We start from the raw sequence: 20,457 nt of genomic DNA on the forward strand, positions 1-20,457 counted from the left end.
ATTCAGTCAAGCAGATTACACAGCTTCTGAGGGATGGCAGGCAAAAGGTGCCAGGTTTCTACAGTGATGCTTCACTGCTGACAGGGTGTGAGCCCACTGCAAGCTGGCACCGGGGTCCCAATCCCAGCTCGTCCATGATCTGATCAGGGGAAGCAGCACCTCTAGAAACACCCCTGCATTGTGCTTGCTCACCTTGCAGCACGAGCAGCACCCTCCTGCTGCCCTTTCTGGCAGTGCAAGCCCCTGCTAGCCAACACATGGCATTCTGGGGAGAACAATGCCAAGTCATTTCCTTCAACACTGTAGGCTTCTGATGCTTTCAATCCCTGACTTCAGCAGAAGAACTGACTCCCAAAGTCAAGCCTGAAAGCAACACAGATGCTTCCCATCAGCAGCAAGTACACAACATACCCAACTCAGAATCCCATTAGCACCTACACTAAATTAAGGCTTTTCTTCCAAGTTGGGTTTTGCTTTAGAGCCTGGTAAGAGCCAAACTGTGAAGGGGAGGAGAGCGCTGCTCTGGGGAGGCTTCTCTACCTCTGCCAGCACAAGGTCACGCTCTGTTCTGTGACAGTCTGCTGCTCGGGCTGGCAGCTGCCCCCAGGGACTGCCAGATCCTTGGCTTCAGCGTGTTTGACAGGGAGGGTTCTGGGGATCCTGTGGGTGCCTGACAGCCGGATGCTTCCCTGCAGGCACAAGTTTGGAGCTGTGCGCAGGCGGCGGGGGGCTGGGTGCTGCGCCCGCAGCTGCGGCCGGGTGCTGAGCCCCTGGATGTGGCTGGGTGCTGAGCCCCTGGCTGCGGCTGGGTGCTGAGCCCTTGACTGTGGCTGGGTGCTGAGTCCCTGGCTGCGGCTGGGTGCTGAGCCCCTGGATGTGGCTGGGTGCTGAGCCCCTGGATGTGGCTGGGTGCAGAGCCCTTGACTGTGGCTGGGTGCTGAGCCCTTGACTGTGGCCGGGTGCTGAGCCCCTGGATGTGGCCGGGTGCTGAGCCCCTGGATGTGGCTGGGTGCTGAGCCCCTGGTTTTGGCTGGGTGCTGAGCCTGTGGCTGGGGGCTGGGTCCCGAGCCCTCAGCTGGGGCAGGGTGCTGAGCCCCTGGATGTGGCTGGGTGCTGTGCCCACAGCTGCGGCCAGGTGCTGAGCCCCTGGATGTGGCTGGGTGCTGTGCCCACAGCTGCGGCCAGGTGCTGAGACCCTGGATGTGGCTGGGTGCTGTGCCCACAGCTGCGGCCAGGTGCTGAGATCCTGGATGTGGCTGGGTGCTGAGCCCCTGGATGTGGCTGGGTGCTGCGCCCGCAGCTGCGGCCGGGTGTTGAGACCCTGGATGTGGCTGGGTGCTGAGCCCCTGGCTGCGGCTGGGTGCTGAGCCCCTGGATGTGGCTGGGTGCTGAGCCCTTGACTGTGTCCAGGTGCTGAGCCCCTGAATGCAGCTGGGTGCTGAGCCCCTGGATGCGGCTGGGAGCTGAGCCTGTGGCTGGGGACTGGGTCCCGAGCCCTCGGCTGGGGCAGGGTGCTGAGCCCCTGGATGTGGCTGGGTGCTGAGCCTGTGGCTGGGTGCTGGGTCCCGAGCCCTCGGCTGGGGCTGGGTGCTGAGCCTGTGGCTGGGTGCTGGGTCCCGAGCCCTCGGCTGGGGCTGGGTGCTGAGCCTGTGGCTGGGTGCTGGGTCCCGAGCCCTCGGCTGGGGCTGGGTGCTGAGCCTGTGGCTGGGTGCTGGGTCCTGAGCCCTCGGCTGGGGCTGGGTGCTGAGCCCTTGGCCCGCAGGAGCATGCAGCCGGCAGGGGTTATGCTCTCGCGTGTGCCTGCCGCACGCCCGCTGCACTCGCAGCTCCCCATGCATGCCTCAGCCAGTCTGCTGCAGCGTGTGCCAGAACTGCCCTTAATGCAGCAGCCAGCAGCTGCCTGCAGCTCAGCCAGGAGCCGGCCGCAGACGCTAAGCCGTGATCCAAGTCCTTAATTCAGGGAGCTCCCAGGAGGGTTCTCTTCCCTTCGCTGCTGCAGTCAGACCTTGCCTGGCAGAGGCTGTGAAAAACAACAAACCCAAGCAAGCAGCTTGGTGCTGGGGCAGTGGCTGTGAGGGGGCTCAGGCACAGGCAGATGTTTCCCAGGCAGGCTCAGAAGGGAGAGCACCTCTGGTGGGCCCTGCTCACGCTGATGCTCAGCCCTGTTTTGCTGGAGAGCTGAATGTGTGGAATCTGTTCCCAGGTACCCAGAGCGCTGCAGTTGTGAGCCTCTGATGAATGAGAGCTCCAGCAGCTCTGTGCTGCCAGCGAGACGCTGAGGGTGGAGGAGCAGAGGTGATGAGCTGCAGCACAGCTGAGCGTGGAGGCAGAGGGATGACCCAGGGCAGGGGCTGCAGAGAGCTTTCCTCAGTGGAGGAGCTGCACCTTCATCTGCCTTCACAGAAATGCTCTGCCAGACTCACTGCAAGGAATCAAAACCTTCTGCGCCCCGTGCCGCTCAGCAGCAAGGCAGAGGGCTGGCTTTCCAGGTGCCGCCTGTCAGAAAGAATGCAGCTGGCAGACCCTTCCCTCTCAATACTGCAGGTCACTGGGCAGGTGTTTGGGGAAGCTGCAGCTCTGCTGTGCCAGCTGCCTGCTCGAGAGCTGCAGCCCACAGCCCAGGCAGCAGGGAATGCACTGCACTGATCTACAGTCTGGAATGGGGGTCCCAAGGGAACGGCAATGCTCTGGGCTCAGGCTGACTCCCTGCTGCTCTGGGAGTCCCTGCAGCTTGTTTTCCATTGCATCCCCTCCTCCAAGTGGTTCCAATCACAGAAGAGATGATGGTGTTCAGACCACGACAAGTCTGAGCTCTCAAACTCTGGCTTCCACTTCTACGACCTGCAGGGCTAGGGCAGCAGCTCTGCTGTACCCAGAGGGCATTCTGATCTCACAGCCCTCGAGAGGCCATTAAGCAGGAGCAGTGCCTCTCTCCAGCACAGAAGAGCTCTCATCCCAAGCACTGGCTTATTCCAAATGTGACAGAGCTGATGTCCCTCAGCAGTACAACTCCCCCTGTCAGAGCCCACATTCCTCTCTGAGAGCTGGAGGTCTCACACGTGGTATTGAAGGTACCTCACCCACCCCATCTCTTCCACTAGGTATGACCCTACCAGCCTCCATGTCACCAGGGGGCTCTCACTGCTTTGATGGTGAAAAGGCAACTCCAGGACCCCAGCCAGCCTGCACAACCACCACAGCCACCTCCCTGGCTGGCAAATGAGCTGCAGCTATCACACACTGGTGGAGCTCAGCACAGCCTCTTGCACACCTTTGAGCTTGCTATTGCTCACCAGGGTTGTGCTCTGCAGAGGCAGCTCTGGGGTGGGGGGAGGTGAGGGTGGTATCACAGCCCACACAAGTGCCAGGTAGCCTCCAAAATCCTTACAAGGCACTGCCAAGCGTCCCCCAGCAGAGGTTAGCAGCGCTCAGATAACGGAGTCAGATTTTCTTTAGCGACTGCGACGTGCAAAGGCATCCAGCAGCAGCTTTTTGATCTGCAAGGAGTAAAAATGATGAACCAGAGAGCAGGGACTGGGGTCCCTTCAGCTCTGCACTGCTGTGCCTTTAGCCTTTGAATAAATCACTGCTTGAGTAGGGGCTGAATCGGAGTCAACAGGTCAAGAAGATGCTCATCACTACCTTGGGAGGGGAGGAAGAAGCCTGGTGATCAATATCACAAGATAAGAGGTGGCTGGCAGACAGGAGACTCCTCAGTTACATTTTATCTGTGTAAGCCTCTGAAAAGCCCTTCAGCCTTCCTCCCCCCCTTGTAAAAATGTGAACTTGGCAAATATCTTAGCACAAATGTTCAGATTAACCCAGCTGCACTGGGCAAAAGATTAGGCCCCTCAGTTTAGGGAAGATGTTGAGGTGCTGGAAGGTGTCCAGAGAAGGGCAAGAAAGCTGGGGAGGGGTCTGGAGCACAGCCCTGGGAGGAGAGGCTGAGGGAGCTGGGGTTGCTTAGCCTGCAGAAGAGGATGCTCAGAGGAGACCTTATTGCCCTCTACAACTCCCTGAAGGGAGGTTGTAGCCAGGTGGGGGTTGGGCTCTTCTCCCAGGCAAGCAGCACCAGAACAAGAGGACACAGTCTCAAGCTGTGCCAGGGGAGGTTTAAGCTGGAGGTGAGGAGGAAGTTCTTCCCAGCAAGAGAGATTGGCCCTGGAAGTGATGAAGAGCCTGGCTGAGGCACTTGGTGCCATAGTTTAGTTGATCAGATGGTGTTGGGTGAGAGGTTGGACTCGATGATCTTGAAGGTCTCTTCCAACCTGGTTAATTCTATTCTATTCTATTCTAAAAATAAGCTGAGCAAGGCTGAGATTCATTACTTGTGAAGCAGCTGCCTCAGGAATCTGCAACTTGGGTCTTTGAAGCTGGGAATTGACACAGCAAAAAGTTGATAGCTATCAGTTTGGTTACTTCAGGACTTACTCTTCTTGTTACTAAACCAGAAGAGGAGACGAACACGAAGTCCTCCGGTTCAAACCAGCCCTGCATCTGCCTCAATGTTCCCCAGCTCAGGAGGGAAAAAAAAACCCACAACCACATGAAGCAAATTCACCCTGATGAGTGTTTTGGTTCCTCAATGAACACAGGAACATTTGTACTCTCCACTCCTATATTATGCTATAAATTGTTCCTTAAGTAGGTCACCCAAACGATTCCTGAACGTTTCCAGGCAGATCATTTCCACAGGAGCTCACAGAAGTGAAGCAGAGCCTTGGCTGTCAGGGCAGTGACAGATCTCCATCAAACCCACTGCTGTCAAAAAAGTAAGGGGAGTGCTCTTTTTAACTTGGCATCTGCTAGCATGATTCAACTCCTTGCAGAGAAATATACTATTGCTCCATATGGCAGCTTCCCCAGTTGGGAAAGGGCAGCCAACTTCTATGGCAATGTGAGAGTGAGCAAATTAGCAACCAAGTCTGGCACTAATGAAGGCTCTGCTGTCTCAATAGAAGGTAGCTGGAGGTTTCCTCCCATGGTTTCCCTTTGCTTTGTTCTAGCAGAAGATGCTACAAGAAACAAGCTGTGTGCTGAGTGCTTTGGAGATTTAATAACCCAAATACTTCACTTGCTGATCAAAGGAAGCAGCAACTTGAGGATGCCTCGTTGAGAGTCCCCAGCACCACGGAAGCAGATCAGGATTGTCACCTTCTAGAGACTTCCACATTCTCTTCAGAGCTGCAGGCAGATTTCACCACCAGTGACCCAAATGCAGTGCTACAGCCTCATCTCACAACCAGGCCACAGAGGGACTTCAGGAGCTGGAGGAGCCCTCTGTGGAAGCCAAGCAGAGGTAATTCACTGCCTGTCCACACGCTCCCGCACCACGCTGGGAGCTGCAGAGTGGGACTGCTCAGTTTGAGTGCCACAGAAGCTATTTCGAGCTGTTTGCCCAAAGACTCATCAATAAGTCATAAGCCCCAGAATGGAAGTCAAAAGAAGGGAAAAAACAGTTGCTCAGGCAGAATAAATAGTAACTTCCATTGCATTCTTTTCCTCCAAAAAGAGAATGAGCTGCCTCACATGGGCTGCTGTGCTACAGAATCCAACCCAGGTCCATCTCCTGGAGACTTGAGGCAAGCAAGAATGAGAATCACAGAGTGGTTTGGGTTGGAAAGCACCTTCAAGATCATCTAGGTCCAATCCCCCTGCCATGGGCAGGGACACCTCCCACTAGACCAGACTGCTCATCCAACCTGGCCTTCAACACCTCCAGGGAGGGGACATCCACAACCTCCCTGGGCAACCTGTTCCTCACTCCCAAGAATTTCTTCCTAATCTTCAGTCTCCCCTCTTCCAGCTCAAAGCCAGTGTCCCTCGTCCTGTCACTCCAAGCCCTTATCAGAAGTCTCTCCCTAGCTCTCCTGTATCCTCCTTCCGGAACTGGAAGGCTGCCCTAAAGTCTCCCTGGAGCCTTCTCTTCTCCAGGCTCAACAGTCCCAACTCTCTCAGCCTGTCCCCATAGAGGATGTGCTCCAGCCCTACAATTATCTGGACCCTCTGCAGCAGTCCAATGCCACAGCACAAGTGAACTGCATCTTTGGGACACTGGGAAAGTCATCCTGGAGACCTCAGCTCCACAGCCACTCGCTGAGCTCCTCCGCAGGGGAAGGAGGAAGAGTCTCCTGTAAGGGAGAACACTGCATGGAGAGTACTTCAAGACCAATGGCCCTGAGGCACAGCAAGACTGATGGAGATGGTCTCTGATCCAAATCAGAGGAGAGCATGTCCCTGAGTCTGTCCCTTTAGCAGAGCAGCAGCCCTGCTGGAGAGCCTCTCCCGGGGAGCGCTGCTGCCGACACTCTCCCGAACCTTATTAATGAAATATTAGCTGCTGACGTCATCTCTCCTCTGCCTTTCCTGGAACACATCATGTTTGCCTTGGATTAAGCTATCTGGGGCAGGGCTGTGCCAATGCCTTTGTAAAGCACCCTGCCAGTTAAGAGCACTAGAGAAATATTAATCACTCAGCAGTTGTCACCTTCCCTGCAATTGCTTTAATTGCCTCGATTGGTGCCGACAGCTCTCGCTGCCTGCCTCACCACCACCTCCCTTCAGACCAGCTCCAGCCACAAACCCACCCAAACCTCACCTCCAGTTTACACAAGAGTGTTACTGGAGCAAAGACCTTTACCTCCACTGGGTTTGGCATATCTGAAAACACCCCAAATTCAAGGAGTCCTTCTGAGAGAGGCTAAAAAAAGGAACAGGAGGAGGTCTGGGCTCGTGGCATGGCCCAAATCCAGGAGGGCTGCCTGGTTACTCTACACAGGTGGTGTTTTATTGCTTCACCACCCTGTGTTGGGCCCCAAACAAACAGGGCTGAGCACCTGCTGACCTCCCCCCTTCCCAGGATGAGACAATCCTTACCTGGAGGTTGTTCAGAGGCTCCATTTTCATGACTGGTCCCAGAGTGTTGAGAGGCAGGGAGACATCAATGCTTTGGTTTGGCATCAGAGGTGTGTGGATGGCCAGTGGGGTGCTTGGGATGACCCCGAAGCTGGGCAAGAGAAACACAGAGGTGGTGAGAGCAGCACTGCTTTGCCCAACAGCCAGTTCCCTTTTGCCAAGCACAGGCTGGCTCATCTTCTTGCATGCTGGGACCATTTCATTTGTGATTCATGGGGCCCCCAGCCACAGCATTTGCTGCTTTCTGGTGGAAGGAAGAGGCCACCCCAAAGGTCTCTTCTCCCTTTACACCAAACCATTCCACGAGGGGAGGACTCTTCCTCACTGGAAACCCATTACTACACAAGCATCCCTGGATGTGTTTAAAAGCTGTGCAGATGTGGTGTCTGGGGACATGGCTTAATGGTGGACAGAGTAGAGAAGGGTTAATGGTTTGACTTGATGATCTTGAAGGTCTTTTCCAACCTAAATCATTCTGTGATTCTATGATCTTCCCCTTGCTCCTGAGCTGCCTTGACTCCAAGGGAGGAACACAGCTCAAAGCAGCAGACACTCAAAGTAGGACAAGGCATGGGAAACTCAATCAGGTCAGTCTTGTTGACAACATGCACCATCCTGCCCAGGGGAGCAGCACCTCCATCATCAGTGCTGGTCCATGTGCTGAGCAGCTGCCTGCCCAGCAAGGAGCAGCACCTTGACTCAGGCCTCTTGGCTCTCTTACAGAGCTGCAGAGAACTGCAGGAGGAGCACATCACACTGCATGGATGTTCCACCACTGGGAGCTATGGAACTGCAGCCAACACAGAACAAAGAGATGGCCAAGGAGGGCTTTGTGGTTTGTAAGTGAGCCCTGCAGAACAAACGAATCAACGCAGCCAGCTCTCTGCTCCCGGTGACAGAGCCTGGCTCTGCTGCAGGCTCTGCTGCTTGCTCTAAGGTTCCTTCAGCCAGGGTTGTGGAGCACCTCAGCAAAGCCAATGTTTGCCTCTTTGGTCCAAGAGGCATTTTAATTGCACAGGCAGCTCTGCATGGTGTGGAGAAGAGGAAAAGCAGCTAACACCTGACACTCCTGTGCAGGGCACAGGCTTCTCTCCGAGTTCAGATGGAGGTGCAGGTGAACAAGACACCTTTGGAGTCCCCTCCTGACTCTGCTTCTCAGTGGCAGAACTCACATTAGGTGAATTTACAGCCACAAAGATCTCCAGCTGTGCATTTTCATGTCATGCACTAAACCCCAGAGACTCTCTGCACAGTGTGTATGGAGCATGTTGCTCTCTCCAAAGCCAGGACATGTCTCATCCTTTGCTCTCCTTAGTTTGCAGCCCTGGGGAGCTGAAATCAGACTACTCCCAGCAAGGCTGCACCCATCTCATACACCTTCTGCAGCCCTTTCACCCTGGGAGATGCCAGCCCCAGTGCTGTCCCTAGGACTCAGAGGACAAACAAAGTTGGACTTCCTGCTAAGTGTCTGTGGTGCTGCAGCCCATCAGCTCCTGCTTTACTTCTGTAATGTTTCATCCCAGAACTGCAGTGAATGGGATTAGCAGGAGCTGGGGGAGTGGGGGGAGGGAAGGGACAGAGACTCCCCATCACAAACCCTAGTATTTTAGCCTGCAGAGCCAGCCCACTGCAGCTCTTCCCAATGTGGGATGAGGGGAGAGCAGGAGGCTACTTGTAGCAGAGTGAAGAGCAGCTGCTGGTGTGCAATCCATGTCCTGATATGCTGCAGGAGGATCTGCTGTTTTACTGGGCAGTGCTGAAGTGTCTTACATCCTTGAGAAGGACCATGGAGGTGTGGCCAGAACACAGCTTGATGCCTGGGGAGACATTGCAACCCCCAGGGCTTTTTTGCAGGCCAATCTGCATGAAGCATTTGCATACAGCAGCTTAGGAAAAACTCTCCAGAAAATATAACAGTCCAGGGAGAACATTTACTGAGACTTACTTAGCATAATGTCTTTTGTAAGTAAATATTATTTGTCCCAGGAAATCCCAAACTTGCAAAGCTAACAGTGAGATCTTTAGAGAGATCTGAAGATAAAGACCTCCAAGCAGATCTTCACCTGGAGGCAAAGGCCTCCAAGCAGATCTTCACCTCAAGGCAGAGGCCTCCAAGCAGATCTTCACCTGGAGGCAAAGACCTCCAAGCAGATCTTCACCTGGAGGTAAAGGCCTCCAAGCAGATCTTCACCTGGAGGCAAAGGCCTCCAAGCAGATCTTCACCTGAAGGCAAAGGCCTCCAAGCAGATCTTCACCTGGAGGCAAAGGCCTCCAAGCAGATCTTCACCTGAAGGCAAAGGCCTCCAAGCAGATCTTCACCTGAAGGCAAAGGCCTCCAAGCAGATCTTCACCTGGAGGCAAAGGCCTCCAAGTAGATCGTCACCTCAAGGCAAAGACCTCCAGCTGATCTTCACCTGAAGGCAAAGGCCTCCAGCAGATCTTCACCTGGAGGCAAAGGCCTCCAAGCAGATCTTCACCTGAAGGCAAAGGCCTCCAAGCAGATCTTCATCTGGAGGCAAAGGCCTCCAAGCAGATCTTCACCTGAAGGCAAAGGCCTCCAAGCAGATCTACAGCATGGAGAACCCCTTTCCAGCAAAGGGATATTGAGCACTCTGGGTACACATCTGATTCACAAGATCCTCTTTGCAGGTGTGCTAAGAACTGGCCTGGTCCTTGCTCAGGATAGGAGCACAGCACAGGATAAGCCCTGAGTGGGAAGGGTGTTTGTGTGCAGACAGGGAGGCAGCTCTGCCCTGTTGTGTCTCCTGGCTGAGATGGGTTTCTGAGAACAATTTGTATGCTCTATAAACATTCAAGGAGCTGCTCCTGGCAGCATTGTTCTGCTGCCAGTTCCAGGGCAAACACGTGCCGTGGGCTCTCAGCCTGCAACTCCTTCACTGACAAACAGCTTTGCTAATGTGACCTGCAGGCTGAGGGGCAGTGTGGAGATGATGTCAGGGGGCACAGGCATTAAAGGACTGATCCCAGGGCAGCTCAGATGGCTGCCTGTTTGTGCTCCTGCTTTCCTCAGGGCACTCCCTGGCTGTGAAACCACCAACCCCCCTAACAGCTCCTGAGGCTGCTTTGAAACTCTGCATGAGGCAGTGAGGAGAAGGAGAGGACTGTCTGCTGCCTGCTTGCTCCCAGATTTATCAGGCTGCATTTTCAGCCCTTCACTCAACTGTGGTGTGATGCAGAGTTGAGGCTGCACCATCCAGCTCTTTCCATGACTGTCTTACCTACAGAGAAGTCCTAGAATCACGGAATGGTTTGGGCTGGAAGGGACCTCACAGCTCATCCAGTCCAACCCCCTGCACTCAGCAGGGACATCCTCCACTAGATCAGGTTGCTCAGAGCCTTGTCCAGCCTCACCTTGAATATCTCCAGGGATGGAGCCTCAACCACCTCTCTGGGCAACCTGTTCCAGTGTACCACCACACCCATGGTGCAGAACTTGCTCCTAACATCCAATCTCAGTCTGTTGTTCTCCAATTTCAAACCACTGCCCCTGGTCCTGTCCCTGCAGGCCTTTGGGAACAGTCCCTCTGCAGCCTTCTTGCAGGACCCTTTCAGGTACTAGAAGGCTGCTCTAAGGTCTCCCTGGAGCCTTCTCTTCTCCAAGCTGAACACCCCCAGCTGCCTCAGCCTGTTCCTATAAGAGAGGTGCTCCAGCCCTCTGATAATCTTCATGGCCCTCCTCTGGACCTGCTCCTTCAGGTCCATGTCCTTCCTGTGCTGGGGGCTCCAGAGGGCATTACTCCAGCCCTGCCTACATCTAGCAGTGCAGACACAGACTCCTGGCTCAGGAACATTGCAATCTTTGTAGCACAGCACACACAGAGTCCTGATTTCTTACCTGTTCTTATTGAACTGAATGGCAAAGTCAGTCATGTGCTGCAAAGCCTTGTTGGTGAAGTTCATCTCCATGTAGATGTGGCCCTGCCTGTGACTGAAGGTGCCTGAGATCTCCAATCCTTTAGCCTTCACTGCAGGCAACCAAACCTGGAACACAAGAGAGGTCACTCAGCATGAGGAGCCTGGACAACAGGTAAGGAGCAAGGACAGCTTCCCAAACAGCAGGCAAGGCCTCAGTTAGGCAGTGCAGCTGCACTGGGGCAGGAAGCTCACAAACACCAAAGAAACCCTAGAGGGGAGACAGGATGTGGGGTGTGAGGGGATCAAGCTCACCAAGGAGAAAAGAACTGGCTGCTCCTAACCCATCTTTGCTCACAGCACTCACAGAAGGATTCAAGCACAGCACAAAACCTGTGCACAAGAGGCAGGGAGAGCTTGTGTGCACCACCAAACCTGTGCACAGGAGGCAGGGAGAGCTTGTGTCCACCACCAAACCTGTGCACAGGAGGCAGGGAGAGCTTGTGTCCACATCAAAACCTGTGCACAGGAGGCAGGGAGAGCTTGTGTGCACCACCAAACCTGTGCACAGGAGGCAGGGAGAGCTTGTGTCCACATCAAAACCTGTGCACAAGAGGCAGGGAGAGCTTGTGTGCACCACCAAACCTGTGCACAAGAGGCAGGGAGAGCTTGTGTCCACCACCAAACCTGTGCACAGGAGGCAGGGAGAGCTTGTGTCCACCACCAAACCTGTGCACAGGAGGCAGGGAGAGCTTGTGTGCACCACCAAACCTGTGCACAGGAGGCAGGGAGAGCTTGTGTCCACATCAAAACCTGTGCACAAGAGGCAGGGAGAGCTTGTGTCCACATCAAAACCTGTGCACAGGAGGCAGGGAGAGCTTGTGTCCACATCAAAACCTGTGCACAGGAGGCAGGGAGAGCTTGTGTCCACATCAAAACCTGTGCACAGGAGGCAGGGAGAGCTTGTGTCCACCACCAAACCTGTGTACAGCAGGCAGGGAGAGCTTGTGTGCACCACCAAACCTGTGCACAGGAGGCAGGCAGAGCTTGTGTCCACCACCAAACCTGTGCACAGGAGGCAGGGAGAGCTTGTGTCCACCACCAAACCTGTGCACAGGAGGCAGGGAGAGCTTGTGTCCACCACCAAACCTGTGCACAGGAGGCAGGGAGAGCTTGTGTCCACCACCAAACCTGTGCACAAGAGGCAGGGAGAGCTTGTGTCCACCACCAAACCTGTGCACAGGAGGCAGGGAGAGCTTGTGTCCACCACCAAACCTGTGCACAAGAGGCAGGGAGAGCTTGTGTCCACCACCAAACCTGTACACAGGAGGCAGGGAGAGCTTGTGTCCACCACCAAACCTGTGTACAGCAGGCAGGGAGAGCTTGTGTCCACATCAAAACCTGTGCACAGGAGGCAGGGAGAGCCTGTGTGCACCATGCTATGGTGAGACTTGCCCAGCCTGCTGATGTAGAGGCTTCTCCAATGACTTGTTGGGACTGTTACAGGCAGGACTAAATAGAAGCATGGGGCTGATACTGTTAGGGTTCTGGGTTCCCAAATCACTTTGTGGGAAAAGCCCAGGCTCAAATTTGAGTGGTGCAACATGAAGCCCTTTGCTCTCTCATCCCTGGGTTCTTTTGTGCTTGGCTCATCCATGGCCTAACAGCTGTGAGCAGCTAAGGACCAGAAGCTCTGAGCAGGCTCTGCAGTTCCTAGAGCTCCTGGATTTCCTAGGATGCCTTCAGTTGATTTAGAAATTGGCTATTTAATGAGTGCTGGGTTTTGTTTACTCTTTCAGGCATGAGAGGTTGACCCTAAGCTACCTGTGGCTGCTCTCAGCCCCAGGCTCTTCCCCTCATGAAGGCACCAGCCTGAGCAGGCTGTAGCTGTGCTCTCCACCACTGCCAGAGCATCTCTCTGCATCACTGCAGCACACTCACCACAGCCACCTCCTTTTATCTCCACTGTCACATTGAGCTCCTCCAAACAAACAAACCCTCTAGGAAAGCTGGAGCTAACAGTATCCTGCCCTCAAGTTTCCAGGGGAAGCTTGCTCTGACAAGTCTCCAGGAAAGCTGCTCTGACAGAACTGCAACCCTCCCCTCTTGCATAAGCCACTCTTCAGGGCAATACTGGGGGAGCTGCCAAAACCCAGGAGTTTGTAACTACAGTTACAGTCCCCAGCTCAATGCTCCTCTGCCTGGTAAAAGCCCAGGGTGTCCCTAATGAAACTGAGTTGAACTAAGGTACCCCAAGAGCACCAGAGACCCACAGCAAAGGGGACAGTTGAGCAATCTCAGACTTACAGAATCCCAGCATGGCAGGGCTAGAAGATCTGGAGATCACCCAGTCCAACCCCCTGCTCAAGCAGGGCACCCACAGCAGCTTGCCCAGCACCACAATGCCCAGGGGGGGTTGGAAGCTATCCACACAGAGAGACTCCACAATCTCTCTGGGCAGCCTGCTCCAGGCCTCCAGCACCCTCACACCAAACAACTTCCTCCTTGGTGGCCTCTTGTCATCACTGATGAGTCTGGCCCCATCCTCTTGCTCTCCACAGCTTCTTTAGCTCTTGCTGAGCATTGCTCAGCTCCCCTCTGGGGCTGCTCTTCTGCAGGCTCTCAGCCTTTGCTCCTCGCAGAGCTGCTCCAGCAGCTTTGCAGTCGCCCCTGGATTCTCTCTGGCAGTTCCCTGTCCCTCTTGAACTGGGGAGCCCAGAACTGGACCTTCTTGTGGCCCAGGCCAGGGCAGCAGAGTGAGGCTGCTCTCTGTCCTTACGTACAGCCTTGGGAGCCACGTATCCTCCGGGGGCCATGCCCATGTCCGCCGAGAGCTCGAAGAGGTCGTTGAGTCCGCTCCTCACCACCGCCGGGGTGGGGGAAGGGGCAAAGGTGGCCGGCACGGCGGTCGGGATGTAGGTCTGCCCCACCTGCAGGAGGCAGAAAGAACAGGCACTGATGTAGGTGGCACGGGAAGGACACCACTGTTTGACTACGGCATCGACTTGGGCAGTATCCTAAATACCTCCAAGCCGTTTGCAGCTTCCCTGCTGAGCTCTCAACAGAGCTAAACAAAGCAGCCGAGTGCCAAGGCTCTTGGCAAGGCAGCCCTGCTCTCGGCTGTCACCTCAGCCATGCACAGGCTTTGGCACCATTTTCCACAGCTCCAGTTATCTGCTCCAGTGCAGAGGAATCTTCTCCATCTCGTGAAGACCATGTGCTGTGTGGATCTACCCTGCATAAACCCAGGGAACATCAAATCTTGCCCCAACTCCAACAGTCTTCAGGAACCTGCAAGGCTTTGCACCTCCAGAGGCAGTGAGGGAGCCATCACCGTGTTGTGTCCTCCCACCTAAAGCCAGAGCTCTGCACTCCACCTAAAGCCAGAGCTCTGCATTCCCAGCACTGGTCCAAAAAGTTCATTCCATGAAGCAGAACCAGTTGTCTCTGTCTGCCAGAGGACAGCTTTCTGCAAGAAGGGCAACCCTTCCCCCTCAGGACTTAAATGAGGGCACCAAGCCTGGAATATTAACCTTTAGGTGCCCAGCTCCAGGTGGGAGAGCCCCACTCAAGTTAGGCTCTCAACTTCTCTTCTTCCCTGTGAGCAGGAAGAATGATGTGCTTGAGGGTCAGGCTCAGCAGGCAGCAGCTCAGGAAGAGGCAGTGACTGAGGCAGGCCACAGCAAACAGTGCTGGCAGGTCTGGCTGGGAGCTCTCACCCCTGTGCTGTGTTTGGGAGCCCACCAGGGACGTGGTGCTCCAACCACCCCTTTGGACAGGTGGTTTACACAACTGCTTGGTGGGTTTGTGCTGGCCCAGAGAGGCAGAGGCCTGGCTTTGAAGGGATGATCTCTCCAGTGTATCTCCCACGTCCTGCTGTGGACTGCCTGGGCTACAGCTAGGCTGAGCCACAGGCTCTCCCCTGTGCAGAATGCTGAAGTTAGAAAGGAATGCAAGGCTCAAGAGAAAGGAGGAGAGAGGATGGCTGCAGCCATAGGCAGGGTTTCTGAAGGGCCCTCACTCCAAAACTGACTGTGCTTCCCTCACTGAATTACTGCCTACAGTCCTGGGAAAGAGGGCCTGGAGCCTTCTCCAGGAGACTGCTTCTGGCTGTGGGCTGGAGGGACACCCCCCTCCTGCCCACCACGTCTCCAAGTCATCCTTTTCCCATGCTTTCCTAGAAAAAGTGGGATACATCTGAAGCCACAGGTGCTGTGAAAGCAGCATGAACATCTCCCACGTCCTGGCAGGCGCCCTGGGCTCCAGGACACCCACAAAGCACAGGCACAGAGGAGGAGGCCGGTGGCAGGCAGAGCTCAGCACCAACCACATGTAACAGGAAAGCTCACAGCACCTGCCCCTGATGTCCAGGACACATCTTAAATGGCATTTGGGAGGAGAACAGCAGCGAGTTCAGCCAAGCCTGTGGTGACACTGGGTGGGGGTCACCAGATTCCAGGCTCTGTGAGCAGAGGTAAGCACCCCTGGGCTGCCAGCTGCCAGAGCAGCTGCACAGGGGGCAGGGCACTGCCAGTGTTAATGCTGGTGCTCAAACCAAAAGCCTTGAGAGAGAAGAGCTAAGAGTCAACAGCTCTGGTCCTTGGGAAAGCCCAGGAGACAGCTGGACTCAGAGCACCACGGCGGGGGAGCTGCGTGCCTGAGCTGCCTCTGTCCGCCTGCAAAGCCCTGCCGGGCCCTGCTGCAACCCCCCTGAGCTGGGTTAGAAAACGGAATGGCACTTACTGCCGGGCTTCCTCCAATGCCCCCGCCAAGGTCACTGCCAAGCTGAAAGAGAGAAGGAGAGAGAGGAGAGAAGAGACAGAGTTCATTTAAGCCAAGTGGCAGCTGGCACGGCGCGGCCCGGCCGCTGGCACCGCCGCCGGCACGGCTCGCCCGCCGCCGGCAGGACAGGCAGAAGCACACAGGCGGCAGAGGGGCTCCTGGCTGGGGGTGAGCAGAGCTGTTTGGAGAGCTGCCCCACGGACCTGCTGCAGACAGGAGAGTTCTTGCAGGTTAGGAAGAACAGAACCTCAGCTTCCCCCTTCCTGTGCCTGCTGTCACTGCACCGGGAGCTCTGCAGCTCTGCTCTTCCACGCATCGCTGCCCTCCCTTCAACCCATGCTGGGGCCAGCAGCCCTCAGCAGCTCCACAAAACCCAGGGGGGTGACTGTGGAATGGAATAAAAGTCCAACTGACAGGAAGCTCCTGCAAGCCTCAGCCTTCTAGGGAGCAATGAGGGACTGCAGCACAAGACAACAGATGCTGGCTCCGCTCCGCTGACACCCGGCTCTCAGTGACAAGCAGGACACGTGCTGGCCCTTACCACAGCTCAGGGAGGGCTTTGCCTTCCCTTTGAAGGTGCTCCCCTCCCTTAGGAACAAACCAGCTTTGTGATCTAATGGGACACTCAAATAGTAAAGAGACCTTTCAGTGCACCAGGATGTTTCATATCTCTGCCAAGATAGAGTCTGAAGGCACTCAGACAGCCACTGTGTACCACCCATGGACCTTCCACAACCAACAAGCCCCCTCTGCAGCCCCTCTGCGGCCCATTAGAAGCTGCCCTACTATGAACTCCCTTTACAAAGCATCCAGAACCATGGATTTCATCAGGTATGGATTTCACCATGGACTTCACCAGCCTTCTAAGGCACCCTCAAAGGCCATCTTGTCCAAAACCCCTACAGTTAGCAGGCACCCCTCCAACTAGATCAGGGTGCTCAGGGCCACATCAAGTTTGACCTTCGATGTCTCCAGGGATGGGGCCTCAACCACATCCTCAGGCACCTTGCTCCAGTGTCTCCCCACTCTCATTGTGCAGAGCTTCCTCCTGATGTCCAACCTAAACCTGCCCTGCTCCAGTTTCAAACCATTGCCCCTCGGCCTACCCCCACAGCCCCTTCTGAACGAGGACATCCCTCATCCTCTGCCACAGCCACTCTTCACACAGCAACTCCTCCCCTCACTGCCCACTGCACAAGTCCAGTTTTATCATAGTATCATAGAATCAGTCAGGGTTGGAAAGGACCACAAGGATCATCTAGTTCCAACCCCTCTGCCATGGGCAGGGACACCCCACACTAGATCAGAGCCTCAGCCAGCCTGGGTGCAAACACCTCCAGGGCTGGGGCCTTGACCACCTCCCTGGACAACCCATTCCAGGGTCTCACCACTCTCATGGTGAAGAACTTCCTCCTCACATCTAGCCTGAATCTCCCCACCTCCAGCTTCATTCCATCCCCCCTAGTCCTAGCACTGCCTGAGATCCTGAGCAGTCCCTCCCCAGCCTTCCTGGAGCCCCCTTCAGATACTGGAAGGCCACAATGAGGTCACCTGGGAGCCTTCTCTTCTCCAGACTGAACAGCCCCAACTCCTTCAGTCTGTCCTCACAGCAGAGCAGCTCCAGCCCTCTGATCATCCTCTTGGCCCTTCTCTGGACACCTTCCAGCACCTCCACATCCCTCTTGCAATAGGGGCTCCAGAACTGGAGGCAGTACTCCAGGTGGGGTCTCCCCAGGGCTGAGCAGAGGGGGAGAATCACCTCCCTCGACCTGCTGGCCACACTTCTCCTGCTGCAGCCCAGGATCTGATTGGCTTTGCGGGCTGCAAGTGCTTAGCTTCCTTAAGAGATACCAGACAGAAGTGAGTGATTCCCAAGTCAAGAGCAGGATCAGCCACAGGCTGAAGGAAGGCAGCCAGAGGATGCAAATCCAATTAATATCGAGCTTACAAATGGAGCTGATTGCACTGTCAGGTCTGCCCCAGCCTGGCAGAGCAGAGTTTTGTTCTCCAGCCTGCTCTTCAGGCCAAGCCATGTTTTAGGTTCATTCATCAGATCATTTACATCTCGTTACTGGCTCACTAAGGAGTAATAAATGCAAGCATTACACTTCAGCCCTCTCCTTAGCCCTGCACACTGATGAGCTTCACACTTGATAGTGACAGGCAGCGGAGGCCAGAGGAAAAGGAGAGAGTGAAGACTCCACCTCATCTCCAGACATTCCTGTGAGCACAGAGGACTGCTGGCACTGTTGTCTGAAGCAGGAGGAAGGCTGCTTTATCAGTCAGCAAGCATTCTACAAGGGGTATTATGGAAATGACTGAATAGTTCTGCATAATCGAGGCAGATGTTCTCTGTTCTACCACTTCCTACCACGCTCAGCACAGGAAGCTGCAGGCTACAAATCCAGCCTCCAAGACACCCCTGCCCTGGTGTCTGCAGGCACTCACTGGGGAGGAGGGAATGACATAGTGGGGTTCTTCAAGCCAGCCACAAGTCTGCCATCTTCTTGAGCTGTCAGGCCTTGGGGGAAAGTAGGACCTGGATCTATTGCCTGCCTTGAGTCTAGACTCCAGCCCTCACCCCCTACAGGGCAGAGAAAATTACTCACTGGCTCAGAGGGTTTACCATCAGCCTCCTCACAGGTTTAGATTGCTGCCAACATCTCTGCTTTGTGGTAGCAAGCTCTGACCTGCTCCTTCTGCAGCCTGCATAGGAGGGGTCTGCAGACAGCAGCCTGCCACTCTCCTGGCTCCTAGGCTCAGGACCAAGGCTGCAGATGTGTGCTGCAGAGCCAGCTCCAAGGAGCTGGCAGCTCCACCAGGTCCCTGCAGGCAGGGCTGGCTCTACCTATAGAGTGAAAAGAGCAGTAACAACCTCTCTACTGCAACAGAAACTCGGAGGGGAAGTTAATACAGAACTGATCAGTTCTGCAGCAGATCTGGGGTGCAACATCCATGGCAGAAGCACCCAGGTCCCTTTCTCCATTTCTCTTGCCTGTTACTCTCCCAGAGCAGCAATGGTTCCTCCACTCAGGAACTAGAGCTCTGCTTTACCCAACCCTCCTGCAAGATGCTCACCACTGAGCTGGATTCCAGCCTCGAGGCGATGGAAGCGATGGCACCACCACCGTGAAACAGAGGGAGGAAGAGAGAGGGAACAGGAAACAATAACCCATGCAGCATCCTCTCCCATCTGGAGTGACAGGCAGGGTGCAGAATGCAAGCAGCAGATATTAGTCAGGCTGAGCTGCTGCTGCACCAGTTCCCCAGGGCTGGCAGTTCTACTTAACCATTTCCTTCCTTCCATCCATCCCATGGGTGGGCAGCCACGCCTGCCAGGACCATGTCAACCTGCCTTACAGGAGAGCAGGCAGCTGCCTCACAGATGCAAGGAGCACATTATTACAGCTGTCACAGAATGGCTGGAGTTAGAATGGCTCTGGAGATCATCCAGTCCAACCCCCTGCTCCAGCAGGGCACCCACAGCAGCTTGCCCAGCAGCACAATGCCCCAGGGGGGTTTGGAAGATCTCCACACAAGGAGACTCCACAACCTCTCTTGACAGTCTGCTTCAGGGCTCCTGCACTTTCACACCACAGAAGTCTCTCCTGGGTACCAGTTTGTGCCCCTTGTTGCCCCTTGTCCTGCCCCTGGGCACCACTGACAAGAGTCTGGCCCCATCAGTCAGCCCTACTGCAGCGGACTATGAAGGTGAGGTGGACAGGAGCTGCCACTTGGTGGCCAAAGGCAACTTGTAGCACAGCAAAGTCCTGTCCCTGAGCCCAAAGTGGGCAGAGTTGCCTCTAGCTGAAGAGCACAAAGCCTCTGCCCTGTATGAGAGCTGCCAGCCAGTCACTAGTGGTGTGCCCCAAGGATCAGTGCTGGGCCCCATGCTCTTTAACATCTTTATTGATGATCTGGATGAGGGCTTGAGTCCATCAGCAGTAAATTTGCTGATGACACCAAGCTGGGGGCAGGAGTTGAGCTGCTGTAGGGTAGGAGAGGCTCTGCAGAGGGACCTCGACAGGCTGGACAGATGGGCAGAGGCCAAGGGCAGGAGACTGAACACATCCAAGTGCCAGGGGCTGCACTTTGGCCACAACAACCCCAGGCAGAGCTACAGGCTGGGGTCAGAGTGGCTGAGAGCAGCCAGGCAGAGAGGGACCTGGGGGTGCTGATTGACAGCTGCCTGAACATGAGCCTGCAGTGTGCCCAGGAAGCCAAGAGGGCCAATGGCATCCTGGCCTGCATCAGGAAGAGTGTGGCCAGCAGGAGCAGGGAGGTCATTCTGCCCCTGTACACTGCACTGCTTAGGCCACACCTTGAGTCCTGTGTCCAGTTCTGGGCTCCTCAGTTTAGGAAGGAGGTTGACTTGCTGGAACGAGTCCAGAGAAGGGCAACAAAGCTGGGGAGGGGTCTGGAGCACAGCCCTGTGAGGAGAGGCTGAGGGAGCTGGGGTTGCTTAGCCTGGAGAAGAGGAGGCTCAGGGGAGACCTTCTTGCTCTCTGCAACTCCCTGCAGGGAGGTTGTAGCCAGGTGGGGGTTGGTCTCTTCTCTCAGGCAGCCAGCACCAGAACAAGAGGACACAGTCTCAAGCTGTGCCAGGGGAGGTTTAGGTTGGATGTTAGGAAGAAGTTCTACACAGAGAGAGTGATTGGCCATAGGAATGGGCTGCCCAGGGAGGTGGTGGAGTCACCATCACTGGAGTGTTCAGGAGGAGACTTGATGGGGTGCTTGGTGCCATGGGTTAGCTGTTTGGGTGGGTTGGATTGGTTGATGGGTTGGATGTGATGATCTTGAAGGTCTCTTCCAACCTGGTTTGGTTTATTCTAAATAAAGGTTTATTCTAAATAAAGCCTCAGGAGATGAGCAGGGAGCCTTGGCCAC

The 20,457-nt window shown here is 55.3% G+C and overlaps 1 protein-coding gene across 4 annotated transcripts in view; it reads right to left on the bottom strand.

The window, feature by feature from the left end:
- AP2B1 (adaptor related protein complex 2 subunit beta 1) overlaps nt 1-20,457 on the bottom strand; it is a 104,837-nt gene that overhangs the window by 19,728 nt on the left and 64,652 nt on the right. For 3 of the 4 annotated variants that reach the window (XM_068165392.1, XM_068165394.1, XM_068165393.1), the window contains exons 15-18: nt 15,532-15,573; nt 13,572-13,718; nt 10,772-10,917; nt 6,877-7,006 (exon numbers count right to left, since the gene is read on the bottom strand). In XM_068165392.1, coding sequence (XP_068021493.1) covers nt 6,877-7,006; nt 10,772-10,917; nt 13,572-13,718; nt 15,532-15,573 — 465 coding nt within the window. The remainder of the gene's footprint in view (nt 1-6,876; nt 7,007-10,771; nt 10,918-13,571; nt 13,719-15,531; nt 15,574-20,457) is intronic. The other variant, XM_068165395.1, reaches the window with a different exon arrangement.

This window comes from Melanerpes formicivorus, unplaced genomic scaffold (assembly GCF_026170545.1).
Source record: "Melanerpes formicivorus ecotype bairdi unplaced genomic scaffold, bMelFor1.0.p_v2 SCAF_88, whole genome shotgun sequence".
NCBI lineage: Eukaryota > Metazoa > Chordata > Aves > Piciformes > Picidae > Melanerpes > Melanerpes formicivorus.